Source organism: Fusarium pseudograminearum, chromosome 2 (genome assembly GCF_000303195.2).
Source record: "Fusarium pseudograminearum CS3096 chromosome 2, whole genome shotgun sequence".
Lineage (NCBI taxonomy): Eukaryota > Fungi > Ascomycota > Sordariomycetes > Hypocreales > Nectriaceae > Fusarium > Fusarium pseudograminearum.
In genome coordinates, this window is record NC_031952.1 from 3,252,565 (window position 1) to 3,272,374 (window position 19,810).

The following is a 19,810-nucleotide window of genomic DNA, read 5'->3' on the forward strand; positions in this document are numbered from 1 at the left end:
ACATGTTGCAAGACTTCCTTCCATCATTGGGTGTATTCCGATGTGCAACTGCCTCCAACACGTGAAGCACATACCCTCGTTGGCAAGACGTCAACAAACGGCAAACTGAGAGGCGTCTTGGTTTGAGGCGAACGTTGTCAATTTGCAGATGCTTGTGGCAGAGGGATAATTCGTCCATCTTTTCTAAACTCTACGAAACGCCAACCGATATTGTCCATATAACAATATCTTGACTGAACTACCTGGTATTTACTCAGAATATTCATCCACGCTGTTATCTTTTCGCAGGTATGAAGGGACGTGTTTGTGTAGGTAATTCCGTGTTCTAGACATTCGAAATTGGTGGCCTTCCTGTTGTTCAAGAGGCTTGACAGTTGTAAAACGGCTCCGGCTAACCTTGGCAGGCACATTTTCTCCATCATGCAACGCAACCGAATGCACAGAGGCAAAAGAATCACATGCAAAACAGTTTCACATCTCGTCATCACTTTTGTCTGACTGCTATCTAAATGATACTATACTATTCCTTGCATTGCCCCATGTCATCCACCCATTTCTCAACGACATGCCATCAATGCTTTGTCACGCTCTTATTTACATTCTGACCATGTAATTGGTGTTGAACATGCGTGGCGAGTTGGATCATTACTTCCTCGTTGGGCTTCATTAGCCAAGCAAGTACGCACGTACGCTAACGACAACTTCTTTCCAAACCTGACTTAAACTTGAGTCACAGCGGCTCATGGTTTTTAAATTGGTAGAATTCTCTACCTAGTACCTATGGATGGGTCGTTAATGCACACCTGAATAATATGCAGCCCTTTTCCCCTCGATATCTTCCCTTCTCAATTGTCTAAAGCAATTCCCGATCGGATCTCAATGCCAACTCCTTCGTCATGGACAACGCAAGCATTACATCGGCAGAGGAACTTCCTCCGCAGCCCGGCCGTACTCTACTCCCTTCGCCAGTCGCTCAAGCTGTCAGTCTGGCAACACGTTCGACATGCCTTGCCATTCGTCTCAGTTCAAGGGCCGGTTCATTTGGCCTCAGTGCAGCGAAACTGACAACTCTCTCCTCCCTGGAGCTCGCTCGCGGTATGGTCGAAACTGTGCTGGGTCAAGCCGGAAGGGAAACACTATCACGCTCCCAGAACGATATGTCAACCGCCGAGGCCGAATCAATCATCGAGCGCAGTTTCGAGCATCTTCATAATGCCATGTCCCAGGCCGTCTTTTGGACAACTGCAGGCTTTCAATTTACAAACACCACCTTCTCCATGGCTTCCGGAATGTCGCAATTACTTCTGTCTTCCCTCGATCAAATCTTTGGCTCAACTGACTCTTCTCGGGCCATTGCAAGCATCATAACCTTGATCAAACGGGAATTCCACGATCCTGCGACTGGGCTTGATGGGGAAACTATAGGTATGGTGGATCTCGTTCTTGGACTATGCGCTTTGGCATACTTGCAGCGGTGGTCGTGGAAAATGGTAGAAGAGGAAAGAAAACGACAGGATTGTGAGGAGATTGTGTGGGATGTTGTTGTCTTGAACGATGGCGAGCGGGTTGACATACAAGATCACATTCCCCGAAGCCCAGTCTTCACTAAAACAGCCAGCTTGCCTTCCAGAGACAACAGTCTTGATAAGTTCCAAGCAGCAACCACTATCCCTTCACGCTCGGTATCTTTCCAAGATGAGGAAGAAATCATCGATCGTCTGAAGGATGAGATGATCAATAAGCTCCCTCCCGATACATCCGTTTCCATCTCCAACACAGTGTCTTCGATACAAACTGTCACGATTGACGTCGATGGGCCTTGTCCATTTCCTCTACCTTTACTACCAGGTGCAGAGATCATCGAAGCTAAAGGATTAGACAACCAAGTCGGAAAGCGCTGTAGCCAACTCCTCGGGGATCCACCAGAAGCCTCAAGCTACCGCGTTGTGTATAAGCTTGAAAGATCCAGGAGTGGTGGCATGTCCTTTCCAGGATCGCAGGATGATCCCATGTCTGTCGTTGTCACATCACAAGATGGGTCGCCTCCTATGGTCCCAGCCAAAGAACCTCCCCAAGCATCCAAGAAGCAACGGACGCCTGTTGCCAAATCGTCCCCACCACAATGGTCAAGGCCTACCAGGATTACTAACGACACGCCAACTCGAACCTCTCCGTCAACTACAAGCAAATCCCGCAGTAACGGGACACGGGATGAGAGAGTGAGACTACCGCGATCAAATTCAACCTCGCCGCCATCCTCACCCACTGAACCCCAGACCCCTCAGCGTGAGGCAAATCAGAAACGACCACGAGCGCCCGTTAACCCGTCATACCCTCGTGGCAAAACCAGTGGCTCCCGAGAAGCCACTGCAACCCCGAAGAGAGTACTATCAAAAAGGAAGTCGGACACCTCAACTACTGCTACTCAGCAGCCTAGTGACAAAAGAACCGGTCTGCGGCAAGCTCTCCGAGAAGGGAGTCAGTCGATTTCTAACATTTGGACCAAAGACTCACCACCAACAGATAACAAAAAGAAACCACAGCAAAAAGTCCCAAATACCGCCAAGCTCAGTAGCAAGACTGCCAATAGTCCACGGGCTCATTTAGATCAACAGCGCATCGAGAAAGCCGAGCTTATCCCACGTAACTCCTCACGGACAAGCTATGTCTCTGTTCATGAGCGCCGGCGGGACTCCATGGTATCCCAGACAGACACATATTCTTTTCAGTCTGGATGTGTCACCCCAAATTATCCGCCAAGTGTTTCCCTAAACGGCCCGACGTTCGATTCAACTTGGGCTCAGCATTCGCCAAATGATGGCCTGCTTGCACCTCCCCCAATCTCTGTCAGCCATCGCCGGATCATTCGCAAAAGTCCGAGTCTTTGGAGCATGGCTTCAAACGACTCACAGTCGTCGGTAGTACTTTCATACTATCATCAGAAGAGTGCTTATACGGCGTCAGATGCAATGGGGGGCCTTAGACGGGACGGTATGGTGAATGGGATATTCCCTCAGGCACATGTGCTTCGTAACATCACAAGGTACATGCGATTCTCGTCCGCATCATATGGGTCGGCGTTTCTTAAGTTCATGGGCATCTCTAAGGAGATGCCGTTATTAAGAGCATGGGATAGCACCCATACTGATGTTCGGCATTTTGTCCATCACACCGAGTCTGATACACATAGCGTTCTCTTGGCCTCTATTGTTGATCCACAAGGTGGGACAGACTCTAGCGGTTCGACGGGAACGGGCGTGCCCTTGGTACATTACATTTCTCTGGACCATGACGCCAAGGCAGTCGTCCTAGCTTGTCGAGGTACTTTGGGGTTCGAGGATGTTCTCGCTGATATGACTTGTGACTACGACGTCTTGACTTGGCGCGGCCGAGGTCACAAGGTGCACAAAGGCGTCCATGCTTCAGCTCGCCGCCTCTTATATGGGGGTGATCGGCGTGTGCTTCTGACACTTCGTGAGGCGCTATTGGAGTTCCCAGACTATGGGCTTGTGCTATGCGGCCATTCTCTCGGGGGTGCAGTAACAGCCCTACTAGGAGTCATGCTTTCCGAGCCGAACCCAACCGGTACCGGTTTTGTGACGGCCATCCATGCACCTGAAAGAACAGTCGGCAATGATCAGCTCGATGGGCTACTTCCTATTCACTCCACACTACCCCCAAGGCGTCCCATCCATGTCTATGCATACGGGCCTCCCAGTACGATGTCAACATCTCTTCGCAAGCGAACTCGTGGCCTTATCACTACCATAGTTCACGGAAACGATATTGTCCCATATCTCTCCCTGGGGGTTCTTCACGACTTTCAGGCAGTTGCACTCGCTTTCAAAAACGACCAGCAACAGGCCAAAACGGAGATTCGTCAAAGAATATGGCAAGCCTTCCAGACTGGGGTGGCAGATAAATGGTATGGAGGCCTGCCCTCAGTACCGTCTGGAGATGCATCCAAATGGGGGCATTCGGTCCTTCAAGGTCTGAGAGCTGGTATGACGAACCGGAAACTCGTGCCACCTGGAGAAGTGTTTACCATAGAGACTCAGAGAGTCTTGAGGCGCGATGCATTCTTATTGCCTGAAGAAGACCACATCGGCAGGCCAGCGCAAAGAATCGTGTTGAAATACGTAAAGGATGTCGAGGAGCGTTTTAAAGAGTTGAGATTTGGGACGAGCATGTTGATAGACCATAACCCGGCGAGATATGAGGAAGCATTGAACAAGCTTCGTCTTGGTGTTGTTTGAGCGGGACTTATGCTGATGAATTATGATGGTGCTTCGGATTATGCGATAGTTTTTGTGGTTCGTGATGAGATGAATTGGTAATATTTGGTCTTTTTTATTTACATCAATTGCTTAACTATCTATTTCATATCTTGCTCTTTCCCATTACTCTAGTCGGCTGTAGTGGTAATGATCTTGCCATCATCATCGTAAAAGATTTCTTTGGCTTTGACTGATCTCAAGTGATCGACGCCCTTGCTCAACTCACAGTCATGGTAGAAGAGGTAGGTTTTGCCCTTGAACTCGACAACCGAGTGGTGTGTCGTCCACCCCAGCACAGGCTCCAGAATGCGACCTCCATAGGTGAAGGGTCCGAGGGGGCTGTCACCAATGGCGAAGCAGAGGAAGTGGGTGTCTCCTGTAGAGTACGAGAAGTAGTATTTGCCGTTCCTCTTGTGCATCCATGCCGCTTCGAAGAAACGTCGGTCGTGGTCGTCTCCTAGAATAGGCTTGCCTGTCTCGGGGGCAAGGATCTGGATTTCCTGAACTTCGCCTGCGAATTGGTGCATATCATCGCTAAGCTTAGCAACTCTCGGTCCCTGGGCGGGCACACCCTCGCCGCTGACTTCCTTAGGACCCTGCCACTCAGGATCAAAGATATCATTGCCCTGTTGGTAGCATTGCAGTTGTCCACCCCAGAGACCTCCGAAGTAGAGGTATCCCTGTCCATTGTCATCCACAAAGCTTGCGGGGTCAATGCTGTAGCTACCCTTGATAGGCTCTGGGTCTGGGGTGAAAGGACCCTCTGGCTTGTCACCGACAGCAACACCAATGCGGAAGATTCCCTGCTTGTCTCGTGCGGGGAAGTAGAGGAAGTATTTGCCGTCTTTCTCAGCGGCATCAGGAGCCCAGAGTTGCTTGGACACCCAAGGGATGTCTTCTGTCTTCAGGACGACACCATGGTCAGTGACCTCGGCAGGCGGGTCTAGGCTCTCAGTGCTGAAGACATGGTAGTCAGCCATGTCGTACTGATCGCCATTGTCGTTGAACTTGATATCGGTCTCACGATCGTGAGAGGGATAGACATAAATCTTGCCATTGAAGACATGGGCTGAGGGGTCAGCACTGTAGACGTTGGTGATGAGAGGCGCCATAATGAATGAGTTTAGTATTCGTCTAGCTAGGGAGCCGAAGACCAAAAGTCGTCAAGAGAAGACGGCCTTTAATATGTGAATAATAACTCATTGCATGATATGGATAATTGACCCCGCGTTAGCTTGTAAGTCTGATTTGAGGCTCATGTCGTTGATTTATCCAGTCATGCCATGTAATTACCCGGGTTGAGTTCCACACATATGATCAACCTGACGAACACGAACCAAGCACCCAAGGCATGAACTTGCGTGCCTACCTACAAATGGAGCATATTGCTGGGGTAAGAGGATGTGGGTTGATGGCAATGGAGTGACGGCTAAATGAACCGGTAATTATTCACAACAATCGCAGCAATTCGCTCGAACATGTAGCGTTTGTCAACACATTTTACTAAATCGTCGTTAATTTTGGTGTTGTTCTCTATATGCTGTCTGATATGCATAACACAGCCTTGCCTCATTGATACTGACACTGCCATTTAGGCAAAATACTAACCAAAATGCCGGCGCGGTGCGCCAAAATAAATAGTCGAGCCGGCTTCAGGGTAGGTTGTAACAAGGGCGGCAATTCATGACATCGCCATTTTCGACGTATAATTCGTTGGGTAAAATGGAGAGTGTTTGGGATTTGTTGTTGAAGTCATCAAATCGCAGGAATATGTGCCAGTGGCCAGCTCAGGGTTGATTCAAACACAAATGTTGAGCCTAAAAGTCCTGGACGCCAGTCTCGCCCTGCCGCCTTGCTGCTTGTATCGATGGTTCATCCTCATCTATCCAGCTTGGTTCTTCATCGTCAAACCACGCATCTTGAGCATCTCGTCTAAGCATGGTATCGAGATCTTCATTAGCATCGACTGGCCTATAGTCGAAATCCTCGTCCAGGCCATGGACGAACCGCTCTTCAAGGAAGGCATGCCATAAGAGCATACCATGAGCCTTGTCGGTAGCTGGCTTCTCCCAGGGATGCTCAAGATCACCAATTGAATTATCGGCTCCGTCGCCTTCCTTGAGCTGAGTGAGTTTGGATTCTCCTCGTTGTAGATCAGCCTCCAGCGTCCGGCCATAGCCTTTTGCTTTGCCCTCAGCCTCACGCTCTGAAGCTGTCTGGAGCCTCTTGACTAGCCGCTCATATAGCACAGGATCTGGGCGCAAAGTCAGGTTGGGAGTCAGGGATAGTCGAGTAGTACGGCTTTACCAGCAAGCTCATGCTCAAGGCTCTCAAAGTAAGAGGGATGCCGAGCGAGATACTCACGCCTTCGATTCTGCGATTGTATCTGCGCAGTCCGAGCTGGAGATTTAGGTCCTCTAGGGACGGGCTTATCAGGTGGGCGCTCGGCTTGTGGTATTGGTATTATAGGAGCCATGGCGATGTGTTTGTGATGAGGAACGGTGCTTACACATTTCTGTTTCGGGTGGGCAGGCAAAAGAGAAGGAGCCGATCAAAGTTAGTGGCCAATGCCAAGCAGAAAAACAAAAGCACGCTGCTAGCCACAACATTACCTAGGCGTAGGCTACGTGATTTATTATTCTAGGCTACTGAGGAGGCCTTACAGCGATTTTGTATTGTGCGAGAATAAGGTTGCGTTTATGCCCTACATTGTGACTATTGGTACAAGGCAACCTCTTTTTTTTTTAACGTTGTATAAACCATCAAATTCTAGGCTACTAAGGTAGCTGCGTACATAATAACAGTCGACTCTCCACTTCTTCACATTCACGGAGAGCAGAATTCTCGTGTTTTTTCTTTTCTTTTGGGTAGGTAGTATTTATCGTTGCAGTGTCGACAATAAATTTACCAGCAATCACTCCGCTAATAACACAGTTGGGTGGTATCACACTGCCACGCTGGGCAGCCATGGGTGGTGCCACAGTTACCATCATGCACTGAACAGGCGACTGGCAGCTTGTGAACGCGTCGCACTGCAGCTAGCATCCATTGTTGTTGTGAGTTGTGACACAAATTCGAGAGTGGATGTGATCCAGAAACATCCGTCTTTGACGTGGCCGATTCAGACTGCCAACAGCATCCAGAAACCAGCCCCAAGCATCACAAAGAACAGGGGGGCCCATCTTTAAAGAAAACAATCAGAACCATAAACTACGTATTGACTGTTTCTGTCAGGCGAGACGCTGGTCCGGACGGAAATAAGTCGAGATTGACTTGGATAACCCCTGTCCATGAAAGGCGCTTGGATGGCATCTGAATGGACGTAAACGTTGTGGGATGGGTGCAATGAGCTGTGCATTGCAAGTTCCAGGGCACCGCTGACTCGGCTGAAATTACCATCATATCGAGCCCAAAGCTTGCTTGGGAGATATCCGAAGAGGAGCTTGGGGATCCCATCAACACTGCAACGGCGGATCTGGCCTGGCCTGGCCGGGCCTGGCACCCTTAAATCATTTCCTACCTTTAATTGATATGACGAGCATCCTCTTCTGTCGTTGACTTTCTTCTGGGCATTCATTCCCCTTTTTAAAACCCATAACAGCCTCGCGTTAATACCCTGCCCGAAGGAGCCCTTGCTCATCGATAATATTGCGAGACTGGGTACGGGTCATTTAATTCGAGTTTTCATTACCTTCGCTCATTCGCTCATTCAATCTTCTTCATTGTTCTTGTCCATCTTTCATTTGTGTGTTTTTAATTCCTACCCTTCGATTCTTCACGACAGTCGTTGGGTTCAAGCCACTATCTGCCGGTCGGTGTCTTACTCTTCCTGCTACATCATCACCTTCGAGTTCCATCCGACTCCACGTTTCGGCCGCGTCCCATCAACATAGGATGCCCATGTCGTCCTGATAATGGGAGCTACCGATATTGCCTCGCGCCTTCGAGCCAGATTTACGAAGCGAAGACACTCGGCAGCAGGTTCTCAAGCATCCTCGAACCATAGCGTCACCGACATCTCATCGTCGTTCGGAAGCCGTCAAGTCGGGGATCGTGATCGGGCTCGGTCTCGCCAAAATGGAGATGGAGATCGTTCATCCCGTGCCGTGAGTAATTCAAGGGGCACCCTTAGTAGCCGACATGGTATGACAGCAACAACCGATGACTCGCAACGGCAACGACAAGATAGCGACGAGTTCGCAAAGATCAAGGTTTCTCGCCGAGTTTCAGAACCAGAACCAGAACCAGCAAACTCCAATTCAGACTCAGCAGAAAATACATCCTCGGAGACAGATACTGAGGCACCCGGAGCGGTTCCACCCGTTAAAGACCATTCCACAACAAGAGATGTAGCGCTGAAACACTCGACCCCCCCTGTAGACCAGGAGAGCCTTGGCGAAGAGCCTGCTACAGCCGCCACTAGCTCGAGCTGTAGCTCTAGTTCTAGCGACCAGCACCAGCCTCCGCCACAACCACAACCTCAAATCAATCCACCACCGTTGATCTCCCCTTCACTACATCAACAAGAACAGTCATCACCATCGCGGCCACGCCAGGCAAGCTCGAATCTCGACCGAATTCACGAGGACGCACAGGATTCGGATTCGGATTCAGAATCACCCACTGCGCGCTCCAGAGCTGTCGCGAGCTTAGACTTGGATGCCGCCTCTGAGCTTGCTGGACACAATGACGACGACCCGTTGAGTCTAGATCAAGCTCCAAACCCCCCCAGATCTGCCGCGTTTGCGCCTTTGGCAGCGGCTACCTCGACGAACTTTGTCACTCCATCTCCTGGTCTCCCGTCATCAGGAATTCTTTCGGTCCCTGGCTCTCCAACAGCGCGACCAGCCCCGCCCCCCAGACGACAGAGCTTGCTGTCGAACCGCCAGACGACCTTGATCAACACACTCCTTTCGAACCAATCCACGCATGAACCTAACATAACACAACCTCATACATACGCGCCCATAAACGGAAATATGGTGACCCGCAAGATCTGGGTCAAGCGACCCCATGCATCACCAACCCTCGTTACTGTCAACGAAGACGACCTTGTTGACGACGTCCGCGACATGATACTACGTAAATATTCAAATTCCCTCGGCCGAAGCTTCGACTCTCCCGATATAAACATCCGCGTTATACCTCGAGACCAACATTCAGAACGTGTCCTCAATCCTGAGGAGCCTATGGGCAGGACGCTAGACGCCTATTACCCAGGTGGGCAGACGGTTGAAGAAGCTCTTGTAATCGATATCCCTCGACGTGCGCCTAAGGCTTCCCCACGCCCTGTAATACCAGCGTATGTTGGCAATGTCTACTACAGCGAAGATGGTCGACCTACTGAAACGAGCGACGGTTACTTTCCCTCAGTGGGTGTGGGTGCTCATCCTGGCGCCGTTGGCTCGCCACACCTCCCGGTGGCAGTACCCGCACATGTTAATACTCAAGGTCAGCAGCACTCGATTGCAGTGTTGGGGACTGGTATTATCCCTCCCATCCCGTCGCCTGGTAGAACACGCACACACCAAAGCCATCCAAGCCGTCCCGGAGTAGCCCGTACTCACACGTCATCACCGACCACGATAGTTGGTACTTCATCCGTATCTTTGGCTGCCGCTGCCGCTGCGAATCATGCGAGCCACGGTACGCAACACTTCTCAAGGCTACCACATTCACGAACTCATTCAAATTCTTCAGATGCCCCTGGTATGCCGCCTGCTGCCCCTCCTCTGCCGACGCCACCCGCACCCGAGCCGTCAACAGGATATGTCTCGACACCACCTGCCAGGCCATCCTCACCCCGACCCATACCCAAAACCAGGAAAACAAAAAAGTCCGAGCATCCAAGCCTACCACCAGGCATGCTCAATGGTGGTGTGCCCCCCATCAACGTTCTGATCGTCGAAGATAACCCGATCAACCTCAAGTTGCTCGAGGCTTTCGTTAAGCGCCTTAAGGTGCGATGGTCAACCGCTATGAATGGACGCGATGCCGTGAAGAAGTGGAGGAGTGGTGGATTCCATTTGGTTTTGATGGATATTCAGCTCCCAGTCATGAACGGACTCGATGCGACTCGCGAGATTCGTAGGTTAGAGCGAGTCAACTCAATTGGTGTCTTTTCTTCGTCTCCTGATGGCGAAATAACGACGGAAAATCCCGACGAGGTTGATGAGAAAGATCGTCTGGACAACAGTTCTTTATTTAAGAGCCCAGTAATCATCGTCGCTTTGACTGCCAGTTCACTGCAGAGTGATCGACATGAAGCGTTAGCCGCGGGCTGCAACGATTTCTTGACCAAGGTACGCTATTTCCTATCATTATGCCGATACATTAACACATTTGGCTGACTTTGATGTAGCCCGTCAATTTCGTTTGGCTTGAGCGCAAGGTCATGGAATGGGGCTGCATGCAAGCTCTTATTGACTTTGATGGCTGGCGCAAGTGGAAAGAAATTTCTCAGGAAGCTGAAGAGAATGAGGCGGCGAAGAAGGCAGCAGTTGCAGCAGCCAAGGCAAAGTCGAAAAAGAATCGAGTTTCCATGACCAAGCCTGGCTGATCACTTCAATTTTGACCGATACCAGGATTTTAAATACCTGATTCAATGTAAGAAAAGCCGAAGATAAGCCACGGTACATTTTCCGTTGGAGACAGCAGCAAACATGAGCTGGCTCAACGATCTATCTGCTTGCTACCCAAAGTTATGTTTAGCACGGGGTTAATGTTGGTTGGGCACTTCATGGTTGTTTAATGTTGGGCAAGAGAGGAGTTGTACAATGGTTGCAAGCATGACGGCGCAAGTAATAAACACATACGAATACCAACGTTTATAATGTCATATCGAAGTCTCAAATTTTAAGCCCAGAAAATATCATATACATCTTTATGTACCATGTTGTGTAAGTGTCTATAATGAATTCACTTTTGATAAAAGAGTGCTTGATATGTTGGAGACTTGATCATTAGTCTTGTAAATCTCTAGGTGCTAACTACCCTCCCCCCCTTGCTCTCCAATTGGTCGCTATTTCTACATGACAAAACCTATAAAGAAATACCTTATCGGAATACTGTGCCATACTGTAAATAATAATAAAAAATGCCTGCTGATTCATGGAGCATACAATGCTTTCTGGAGCGTGAGTGAGTGATTGATTGATTGCACTCGTACTAAAGTTTGTAGTTTGCGGGCCCTCACGGCCGGAACATGAAAACTCCGATCAGCCCGCTGAAAAATTGCTACGCTTCATGAACAGCTTTAAACACCTCTCAACAAGCTCAACCTTTTCCGATTCGACATCCAACCAATTCCAATCAATTGGTCCTGGGTCGCATGTAATGCAGCAAGCAGTCAGAGAATATCTGAAGCTGCTGTAACCATGCCTCCTCGAGTGCGCGGCGCATCAACGCCGCTGGTTGGCCTCGATGCCGCCGTCTCTATCTCCTCTAGGAGCTCCTCCTCCCCATTCCTCCGAACGTTCTCGACAACGCCATGCCGCGAGAAAATGAGTAAAGGCCGTGCGAGGATGTTCGAGTGGTTGAACCATGGTGGCGGCAGGAGTCTTGCTGAGGCCGGTACAAGCCCTAATTACCTTGGTCCTCACCAAGATCAGCCTTTCCCTCTCAACCCCTTGTTCCGAAGCCAAACTGTGCTGTCTGACCAGACACGCGAGATTATTTATGACAAGGTTATAGGCAAGGGTGAGTTGCTCAAGGCGGTGTCTGCTGAAATGCACATCGACGTGAGACGAGTTGCCGCCGTCGTGCGGTTGAAGGAGGTTGAGAAGCAATGGAAAGCCGAAGTAAGTACAGCACCCAATAACCCTATTGCCTGCCCTGCTATATGATGAGACCAAACAAATTTTCGATTAGTCTTGAAGACATCTACATGGTTATACTTTTACATACTCTGATAGCATCATCTGACTTTGGGTTTACGTCACTTTATACGCTGTATAGCATTGCTAACCTACTTCAAAGGGCAAGCAGCTGGCAGTTCCTTACGCTAGAGCAGTCATGAAGATGCTGCCCAAGACATTCTGGGAGGAGGGTGCAGAGAATGTGCCACACGAGCCCATTAACGAGATTCACGTGCACAACCTCACAATGCAACAACTATTTACGCCCGTGTCGGAATCTCGGCATTTCACACGAGAGGATGCCGCCAAGGCCTTCCACGATAGGATGCTCTCTGCCGATAAGCGATCGCCTCAACGTGAGCTCATCAAAATGGAGAAACAAGTTATCAAGGGGGTTCCACGTCAGGAGGCCTTGACCAAGTTCCAAGAACTCGTTCAGAAACATGAGACTGAAGATTCCGAGAAAGAAGCTGAAAAAGGTCGGTTCCTGGACAGTATGACGAAGCGAGTCAAGACGGACCGTTATGAGTTCCGGTTCAAGCCTATGGACATTAACGAGGTGGGCCGTGACGGTCGCTCAAGAAAGGGAACCGGATGGCGCTACGGTGCACCTTTCGAGGACCGCAAGCGTGGGTTGGTCAAGATTCCTACATCGGTGCCTTGAAGTGCATGAAGGCAAATGGGACTTGGCAAATAACTTGGCTTTGATGGCATAATTGTACAATAAGAACCAACGGGACATCAAGTCGTGTATTAATTAGATATGGACCAAACAAAGGCCCAATGAAGAAGAACAGCGCTTGAATTTTTTGCATGTGATTTTGATATTGCTTATTGGTGATTGATCTTTTGCATCATACCTGTATGCTTATTGATGGGGCTATTGCTTGGGTACGATCAAGTTCTTCCGAACCTGCTCGAGATCGTCTTCTGACAATCCGCAGTACTTAACAAGATATTGCTCAACGGAGCCATGCTGTCCTCGTAGTGCTTTCAGGGCTGCCAGCATGTTTTCAGGCTTGGCTCCAAGCATTCGTTTGGCACCTTCGGGGTTCTCTTGAAGTTCGGGTATCTTCGTCACTGCTTTGAGAAGCTCGTCTCCAAAATCACCAAGTCCCACCTCTGTGAGGGCGTACTCGCGGGCGATCGTCTGGTCATCTACACCACAGATTGAGAGAATAAAAGCACAGATGACTCCAGTCCTGTCTTTGCCTGCCGTGCAGTGGATGAGCAAAGGTGAGGGGTCCGGCTTGGCTAGGTGTGAAATGATAGTGCTAATAGGTTTCGTTCCCGCTTCCCAGATTCCTCGATAAGCCTCCACGAAGCCTTCGGTACCCTCAGCCGTATAGTTTTTGAACCGTACAGCAATAGCCTCGGGGCCGTAGTCTTCATCCAGGAAGACTGGAACAAAAACACGCTCGGCGCCGGACCACTCCCGAGTTCCCGTGGCGTAGCGCTCAATCTCAGTACGGGAACGTAGATCGTAGACGTGCGAGATGTTCAGATCCTGCAGCGCTGCGACCCCATCTTCAGTAAGACGAGACGGCTCTGCTGAACGGAAGATAAGACCGGACTTGATCGTGTGTCCGGGGTGTGACTGAATAGGAAGCGGGCGACCTGCCAGATCCCGGAAGTTGGGAAGCCCGGAGATGGAGTGGAAAGGAAGGCCGAGATCCGCCATTGTATTTACTGAGACACGTTGAAATATGAGCGAAGAGTTATATGAGACCAGAACCCAGGCGGTACGGTACTATCGCTGTTCTTATTGTTGTCAATTTGAGAAGAGACCGAACGTGGCAGCCCAGGGATGGAGACTGAGGTTGAAAGTGTGGGGCATCACTTATACCTCGGCATGGGTGTATCGGAGAAGAGTCGAGACCATGGAAATGTACCGTACACTCTTTTTTGTAGGATGATGCTGGTCGTCTGGTCTATGGAAACCAGTCCAGGGCAACTGTGTTAATCGAATATCTTGCTTGTTAGTGAGCGAGAATAATAATGTAGCAGAACAAAGCGGGATGCAATGATTGTGAGTCCTGTCTTAAAGAGAGTGCGAAGTCGAATTCATGATAATAACAAAAATAATTGAATAAACCGAAAACAAAGACCAACTTGGGCGCGAGCCCTATTCTAATTTTTGTCGAACCATGTAAGACAAAAGAAAACAAAAGACAAGACCCGCCAGTTCCATGAGCCGCTCAAAGATGACAACAATGTCCTGCAATTTTAGACAGCCACTCCATAAGAAGTCCCCTATGAGAAGAATGATGGGGCAGTGGCCCAGAAACAATCCTGAGCGTCACGCCGCCAGTCTTCATCTAACAAACTCCGCATCTCGTACAGCGAGGGACGTTGCAGTTGGGGCAGACAAGGTCAGTCTTATCGCTCCAGAAACCGTGATCGCAGTTGCACTTATAAAATTAGTATGCTATTGGTGTAGCTGGGTTCCTATCGCTTACACATTTCCATTGTTGGGAGTCGATGAGCTGGCCTCGGTTGCCAGCAGATGCAGGAGAATCAGTGCTGTAACAGGTCAGAACGCGATGAGAGAGCTAGAAAGGATATGGTTTTGACATACAAGTTATCGCTAGCCATTTTTGTTGTTCTTTTGGAGTCGAAGAGTAAGTACTAATTTGCTCGACTTGAATGCTCAAGTTTTCGGACGTTTCTGCTTCAAAGATAGCTGTGTGGATTTATAGTAAGACAGAAGTGGAAGTGATATTGGTTTGATGATTCGACATTATATTGCAAACAAGCTAGACTTATATATAGGTTGATCGAAAGTAAGTGTACAAGATGCCTGAAGCCTAGTGTTCTGCCATTTGGAACGCTCTGCTGCAGGAACTACATTGTAGTTGAGCAAGTCATGACAAACAATGCCAAACTGCCCTTGCAACAGCAACAGCAGTGCCACACGGTTCCATCTTTGCGATGTCCTCTTTGCTTGAAAACGAGCTTGCTTCACGCTAGCGGTATACTGAACCACTCGATGATAACAGTTGTTTGGCCGAGAGAGGCAGTCGATAGGATGACAAGCAAGAAAGCCTCGGAAGACTAAGCCTCGTTTATAGTGAGTTGAGATGCTTCCTCTCGCGCAACCGTGCCATACATCTTTTGAGTTCGGAGGCCAGGCAATGGTAGTAGGGTTAGAGTTGAAGCAACAAGCAAAGCAGTCTTGCATTGGGGGCGATGTTGAACCACTAGTTGGACTGTGCCTCAATAGCATAGAACGCTAGGCAAGGTGATTAAGTTGAGCTTACGAGAGTTCCTGAATTATACAATATACCCTTGCTGGGCTCGTATTTGGACGTCTTCCATCGACACTTTCAACTGCCTGGGTCAATGCGGCTCTTACATGCGGCTCTGCCATGAGTCAAATAGGGCTGGGTTTGAATGAAACGACCTGAAGGGGAAACGAAACCCATGCACAGCCACCCGACATCCAACACTGTAAGCAATTCAATAAATGACAGTTGACCAATAGTAAAGGCAGGGCGCTCGCTGCAATTTAACATGTGCCACAACAATTGATGCACCGCTTTAGGATAGAGAGCAATACTAAATAATGCCAATATGAGCATTTTCAAAGACTGTCGTTGGCAACTTACGGTTATTACTCCCGGAGAGATTGTTTTTGTAACATACCTTGATACATTGCATCGGTGTACTCCGTCTGATCTGACGGCTCCAGGGTAGAATGAGGATAATGTTGTTGCCTGGGTTGATCAAGGCTGGGCAGCAACCGTTTGAGTGAAACTTACATACTCTATTCCTAATCTAAACCTTTATATGGCAAACTCAGTGCTTTTAACATAGCCCAGCAAATAACAACCTGCCTGTTACAACTGCGTAGTCAGAGGAGAACAGACAAAATGATCTATTCCCTTGGTGCTATGGAGACTAACCTATTTGTCCTCAGTCACTGAGTCAGTCATCGAAAGGTTGTGTTGGACAAGGCATGAGATTCACGACAAGGGGGAAAAAAAGGCTCAATCACAGAAATGTAAAATGCCAGTCAAGTCCATAAAAGTTGAAACAACGAGATGCTGATCACATTGGGCAAGGTAACAGCAAAAGCGGGATAATCCGACCTGGTCTGGTCCCAAGTAGGTATGCATGACCAGGGGTCACGAAGCACTTAAATCAAGGCTAGCTCAAACTACGTCATAGTTATATTGGTGAATCACGACAATTCCCAAGGGCAGCCAATTTAAAAAATTAAAAAATGCTAAACGTTTGGTCGATCTTGGCCTTGCCTGTCCTGAGCTGGCTGGCATTAAGTGCATGACGGCAGAGGCTTTGTACTTAGCTTAGCACTAAGGTATTAATTAGCCAGCGGTCTACCCTCCTCCATCAGGAACTGGGAGCTCTCGCTGGTCCAAGTGACGTTCTGCGACAGGCCTACTAAAGACTTCCTAAAGACTTCAATATATCTCTCGTACCACCCTCATCCCCTTAATTCCCCATCCGCTACCACCTGAAGATAACCTCAACTCGCCAATATCTCTCTGAAACTTATTTACACCTCCCCCAAAGCGACCGAATCGAAACCGGCATCATGGGCATCAAAGATCTAGCTATCAGCTATGTGGTGTTCACCGTCATTCACTTCTTCCTCTTCGCCCTTGCTCTGGCCACTTGTGGTCTGTATGGCACCGACGTTCATCATGCAAACCAGCAGGGCAAGTACTCCGACTCGAAATGGGTAAGTAAACTGAATCCATCTGTGCTATTCCGACCCGATATAATGGGTAGTGCTGTGCTGACAAAAGTGCCAATTTGCAGGTCTACGCTGTGGTAGTTGGTAGCATCTCTGCCGTGACATGTGTTCTCTACTTCGTCCCCTTTGTCCTGCGCATTGCCGGTGTCTTTGTTCCGGTATGGGACTTTATTCTATTCGTCCTCTGGATTGCCCTCTTTGGCGTGTTCGGCAAGGTGAGTTGGCATGGACCTGCCCTCCCCCGGGTGCTTACTGTAGACGGCTCATGGCTGACTCGAATATTACAGATGTATATCAATGAGGACGCTGAGGGTGATGGAGATGTCAGACGCATGAAGAACGCTGTCTGGGTCGATCTCGCCAGTGCTCTTCTCTGGTTCATCGCTGCATTGGGGGCTTTCGGATACTGGTGGAAGCACCGCGACCACAGATCGCGCTTTACTGGCCGCGCTCACGTCTAATCAAATGTTGGGCCCAGACTTGCATTGCATGGCAACACCCCCTTGATGAGGAAAAGGATGAACCAATCGTGGTCCGTACACAGTGCCGCTCACGACTTGAGATAATTACCTTGTTCAACCACAAAGACGATAATGGGAAGGAAGCAAGAAAGCCTGCCGGTCGGGCTGGTGGACTGCCGAGCTTACGACACGACTCTGATACCATCGAATGTTCTGTTTTTTCTTCTTCTTTTTCCCTGCCCTCCCTTAAGGAAAGGCTGTTTTGTTCCTGAAATAATAGCTATACGGTACTGAACTTAATCTCATTGTTATATTACCCGAATCGGCCACTGTACGTACATCAGCAGTTGAGCAATGCAACCACTTGCGGTAGCCTCCCGCGAGGCGTGCACCCAACCTCTGGCTAGATCTACCAATAGCTCTCGCCTAAGTGAAAACCGTCTCGCCAATCAATTGCCCAGTGAGTCACCGCAAGTTGCGTGTGAAATCATCACGGGTTTGTGTCGCCAATTCTACCCGTAGGTGTGCAGACAGACAGACGTGCAGGTTGCGTTTGCGCCAAGACAAGTGATATCCGAGATACCCTGAGGGACAAGAAAACGATAGCATGGTGCAATGCGCCGCAACTTCAGTATCGCACCATCACGGCGCAGGGCGTTTGAATGTTGCACCTACCAGACCAAGACACACAGGCAAAGAGGGGTCAAGCGTCGATCACGGACAGTTTTTTTTGCCCCCAAGACTCTATTGGAGTGATGTGACGATGACGGCTCACAATCAAGAAGGGGTCTTTTTTTTTTTCAAGGGTCCGGCGTTTGAGTGGTTGCTCTACCACTCTGACCTTGGTTCTTGGTGTGATAACAGTCTTGACCTATTCGGGGTTGTGAAAGGTAGGGATGGTAGAGCGGCGCTTGTGAGCATGCCAAGAAGCCAAGTCACTGTTCTTTCGACGCCATGACGTCGATCAGATACTTGATAAAAGCTCCATGTGGGGGCCGCTTGTTAGAGAGCCCGTTTGTTTTCGGTACGGTTCAAGGATATTCTTTGCTGGCCTGGAGTAAGACGACGGAGAGCTTGCTGGTGAGCATGAATATGTAACAATGCAATGCAATGCAATGCACCACAGATAGCTACTGTAAGCGATTGTCATGTTGATCCTAACTCCAGACAACGGTGCAAAGTTGAACGACACGGAATTAGTAGTTAGCACGTGGGAATATTCTACTCTACGATATTGGTACATTGGTCGCTCATTGAGAGTATTTGTGCTCACAATACGAGGTGGTAAATGAATAGTATAGAATTATAGTAAGAAACAAGTCCAGGAACTAAGATTGCGAGCGTCAGTAATGCAAATTGTGAGCAAATGCCATCTCCTCCTTATTTCATCAATCAAATCTCTTTTGCATGGACCATACGCAAAACCAAAGAAGGCCAGTCAGTGCCCTACCCTAACATTCATTAGTTACCTGGGTACAGGGCGTGCCTGAAATCCCGACCGCATATTTAAAGGAGCAAAAAATACAAATTACCTAAGAGATGGCTCTAGTGGCATGGACGGACTGTCTTGGTAGGTGATTCCGTCTCGTATATCCGTACTCTCTCTGTAGCCAAGTCCTCTAATGCTTAGGCCGATATGTACCATGGCAAAATCGTATCGAGTCACCGTCAAAAATCGTCATTGGCCACAGCCCTTGTCTGTCAATATCTGTGTAGGGGCTTCAAAGGGTCCCTACAGCAAATCCTAGGGACTTACTGTACTTGCTGCCGCCTGTTCTGCTCTGCGATGTACCTAGTCAGTCGCGACGTCTTGACGCCGACCGAGGGTTCTCATTCATCCCATTGACAGGTGTTCTCTCGTTCGTCTGACTCTTTGTCGCTTGGTGTATTCGTTTGCGTTGGTGGCTTGGGGTTCACAGGCTTGTCCCTCAGGCATCTCTTGGCACTTGCACTGTACTCTCTTCGCACACAAATCATCCATTGACAAAATACCTGTCAAGAGTCCTGCCCACATGGCCAACCCTTAGACGGCACTACACTGTGCCCAAAAGCGGGCTCTGGTGTTGGAAACATCAAGCCAGGACATGAGGAGGCATGTAAGTAAGCCGCTTTAGAGCGTGTCGTAGAACGTCGCAGAGATCCACCAAACCCTTCGCCTTGCCCTGGCCCTGACTAGTTATTTGGTGGTTGTATGTAGTTTTGCGTTTTGGGCTCACGTCCCGACACTCCTCGCTTCAGTCTCTCCGGGGCCGATTAGTGGAAGTCGTTTGCTCTTCCCACTTTTCGGGTCGGTTTGTTGGTTGGGATTGTGTGATGGATGGAAGGGGATGGGGATGGGGAGAGGCGATCAATCAAGTCAAGAGTGACTCGCTTGTGATAACAAAACCGTTTCGGGACCCTTCGATCTTCATTTCTTAGCAACCCTTCATTTCTCGATCCAAAAGACAGGCACAGGCATGATTACGGAAAGTAGAACTGACTACTACCTACCTGTAC

General features: G+C 49.2%; 8 protein-coding genes across 8 annotated transcripts, besides 2 other annotated features; 4 read left to right on the top strand and 4 right to left on the bottom strand.

The window, feature by feature from the left end:
• Window positions 1-896: 896 nt before the first annotated feature.
• FPSE_08884 (uncharacterized protein) lies at window positions 897-4,256 on the top strand (the record flags this gene model as incomplete). Its single annotated transcript, XM_009262002.1, has 1 exon — window positions 897-4,256. The coding sequence occupies one exon, from the start codon at window positions 897-899 to the stop codon at window positions 4,254-4,256; it is 3,360 nt and encodes a 1,119-aa protein (XP_009260277.1).
• A 149-nt stretch (window positions 4,257-4,405) lies between these two features.
• On the bottom strand, window positions 4,406-5,389 carry FPSE_08883 (uncharacterized protein; the record flags this gene model as incomplete). The annotated part of the gene is made up of 1 exon (XM_009262001.1): window positions 4,406-5,389. One exon carries the CDS (start codon window positions 5,387-5,389, stop codon window positions 4,406-4,408), a length of 984 nt encoding a protein of 327 aa, XP_009260276.1.
• A 705-nt stretch (window positions 5,390-6,094) lies between these two features.
• On the bottom strand, window positions 6,095-6,753 carry FPSE_08882 (uncharacterized protein; the record flags this gene model as incomplete). Its single annotated transcript, XM_009262000.1, has 2 exons — window positions 6,095-6,531; window positions 6,585-6,753. 2 exons carry the CDS (start codon window positions 6,751-6,753, stop codon window positions 6,095-6,097), a joined length of 606 nt encoding a protein of 201 aa, XP_009260275.1.
• Window positions 6,754-7,752: 999 nt separating this feature from the next.
• Window positions 7,753-7,777: a microsatellite.
• A 414-nt stretch (window positions 7,778-8,191) lies between these two features.
• On the top strand, window positions 8,192-10,836 carry FPSE_08881 (uncharacterized protein; the record flags this gene model as incomplete). Its single annotated transcript, XM_009261999.1, has 3 exons — window positions 8,192-9,923; window positions 9,978-10,579; window positions 10,639-10,836. 3 exons carry the CDS (start codon window positions 8,192-8,194, stop codon window positions 10,834-10,836), a joined length of 2,532 nt encoding a protein of 843 aa, XP_009260274.1.
• An 817-nt stretch (window positions 10,837-11,653) lies between these two features.
• On the top strand, window positions 11,654-12,797 carry FPSE_08880 (uncharacterized protein; the record flags this gene model as incomplete). Its single annotated transcript, XM_009261998.1, has 2 exons — window positions 11,654-12,076; window positions 12,255-12,797. 2 exons carry the CDS (start codon window positions 11,654-11,656, stop codon window positions 12,795-12,797), a joined length of 966 nt encoding a protein of 321 aa, XP_009260273.1.
• A 216-nt stretch (window positions 12,798-13,013) lies between these two features.
• On the bottom strand, window positions 13,014-13,814 carry FPSE_08879 (uncharacterized protein; the record flags this gene model as incomplete). Its single annotated transcript, XM_009261997.1, has 1 exon — window positions 13,014-13,814. One exon carries the CDS (start codon window positions 13,812-13,814, stop codon window positions 13,014-13,016), a length of 801 nt encoding a protein of 266 aa, XP_009260272.1.
• A 637-nt stretch (window positions 13,815-14,451) lies between these two features.
• FPSE_08878 (uncharacterized protein) lies at window positions 14,452-14,728 on the bottom strand (the record flags this gene model as incomplete). Its single annotated transcript, XM_009261996.1, has 3 exons — window positions 14,452-14,544; window positions 14,593-14,656; window positions 14,712-14,728. 3 exons carry the CDS (start codon window positions 14,726-14,728, stop codon window positions 14,452-14,454), a joined length of 174 nt encoding a protein of 57 aa, XP_009260271.1.
• Window positions 14,729-16,691: 1,963 nt separating this feature from the next.
• Window positions 16,692-17,314, top strand: FPSE_08877 (uncharacterized protein; the record flags this gene model as incomplete). Its single annotated transcript, XM_009261995.1, has 3 exons — window positions 16,692-16,838; window positions 16,919-17,068; window positions 17,141-17,314. The coding sequence occupies 3 exons, from the start codon at window positions 16,692-16,694 to the stop codon at window positions 17,312-17,314; spliced, it is 471 nt and encodes a 156-aa protein (XP_009260270.1).
• A 1,098-nt stretch (window positions 17,315-18,412) lies between these two features.
• Window positions 18,413-18,434: a microsatellite.
• Between the last annotated feature and the right edge of the window lie 1,376 nt (window positions 18,435-19,810).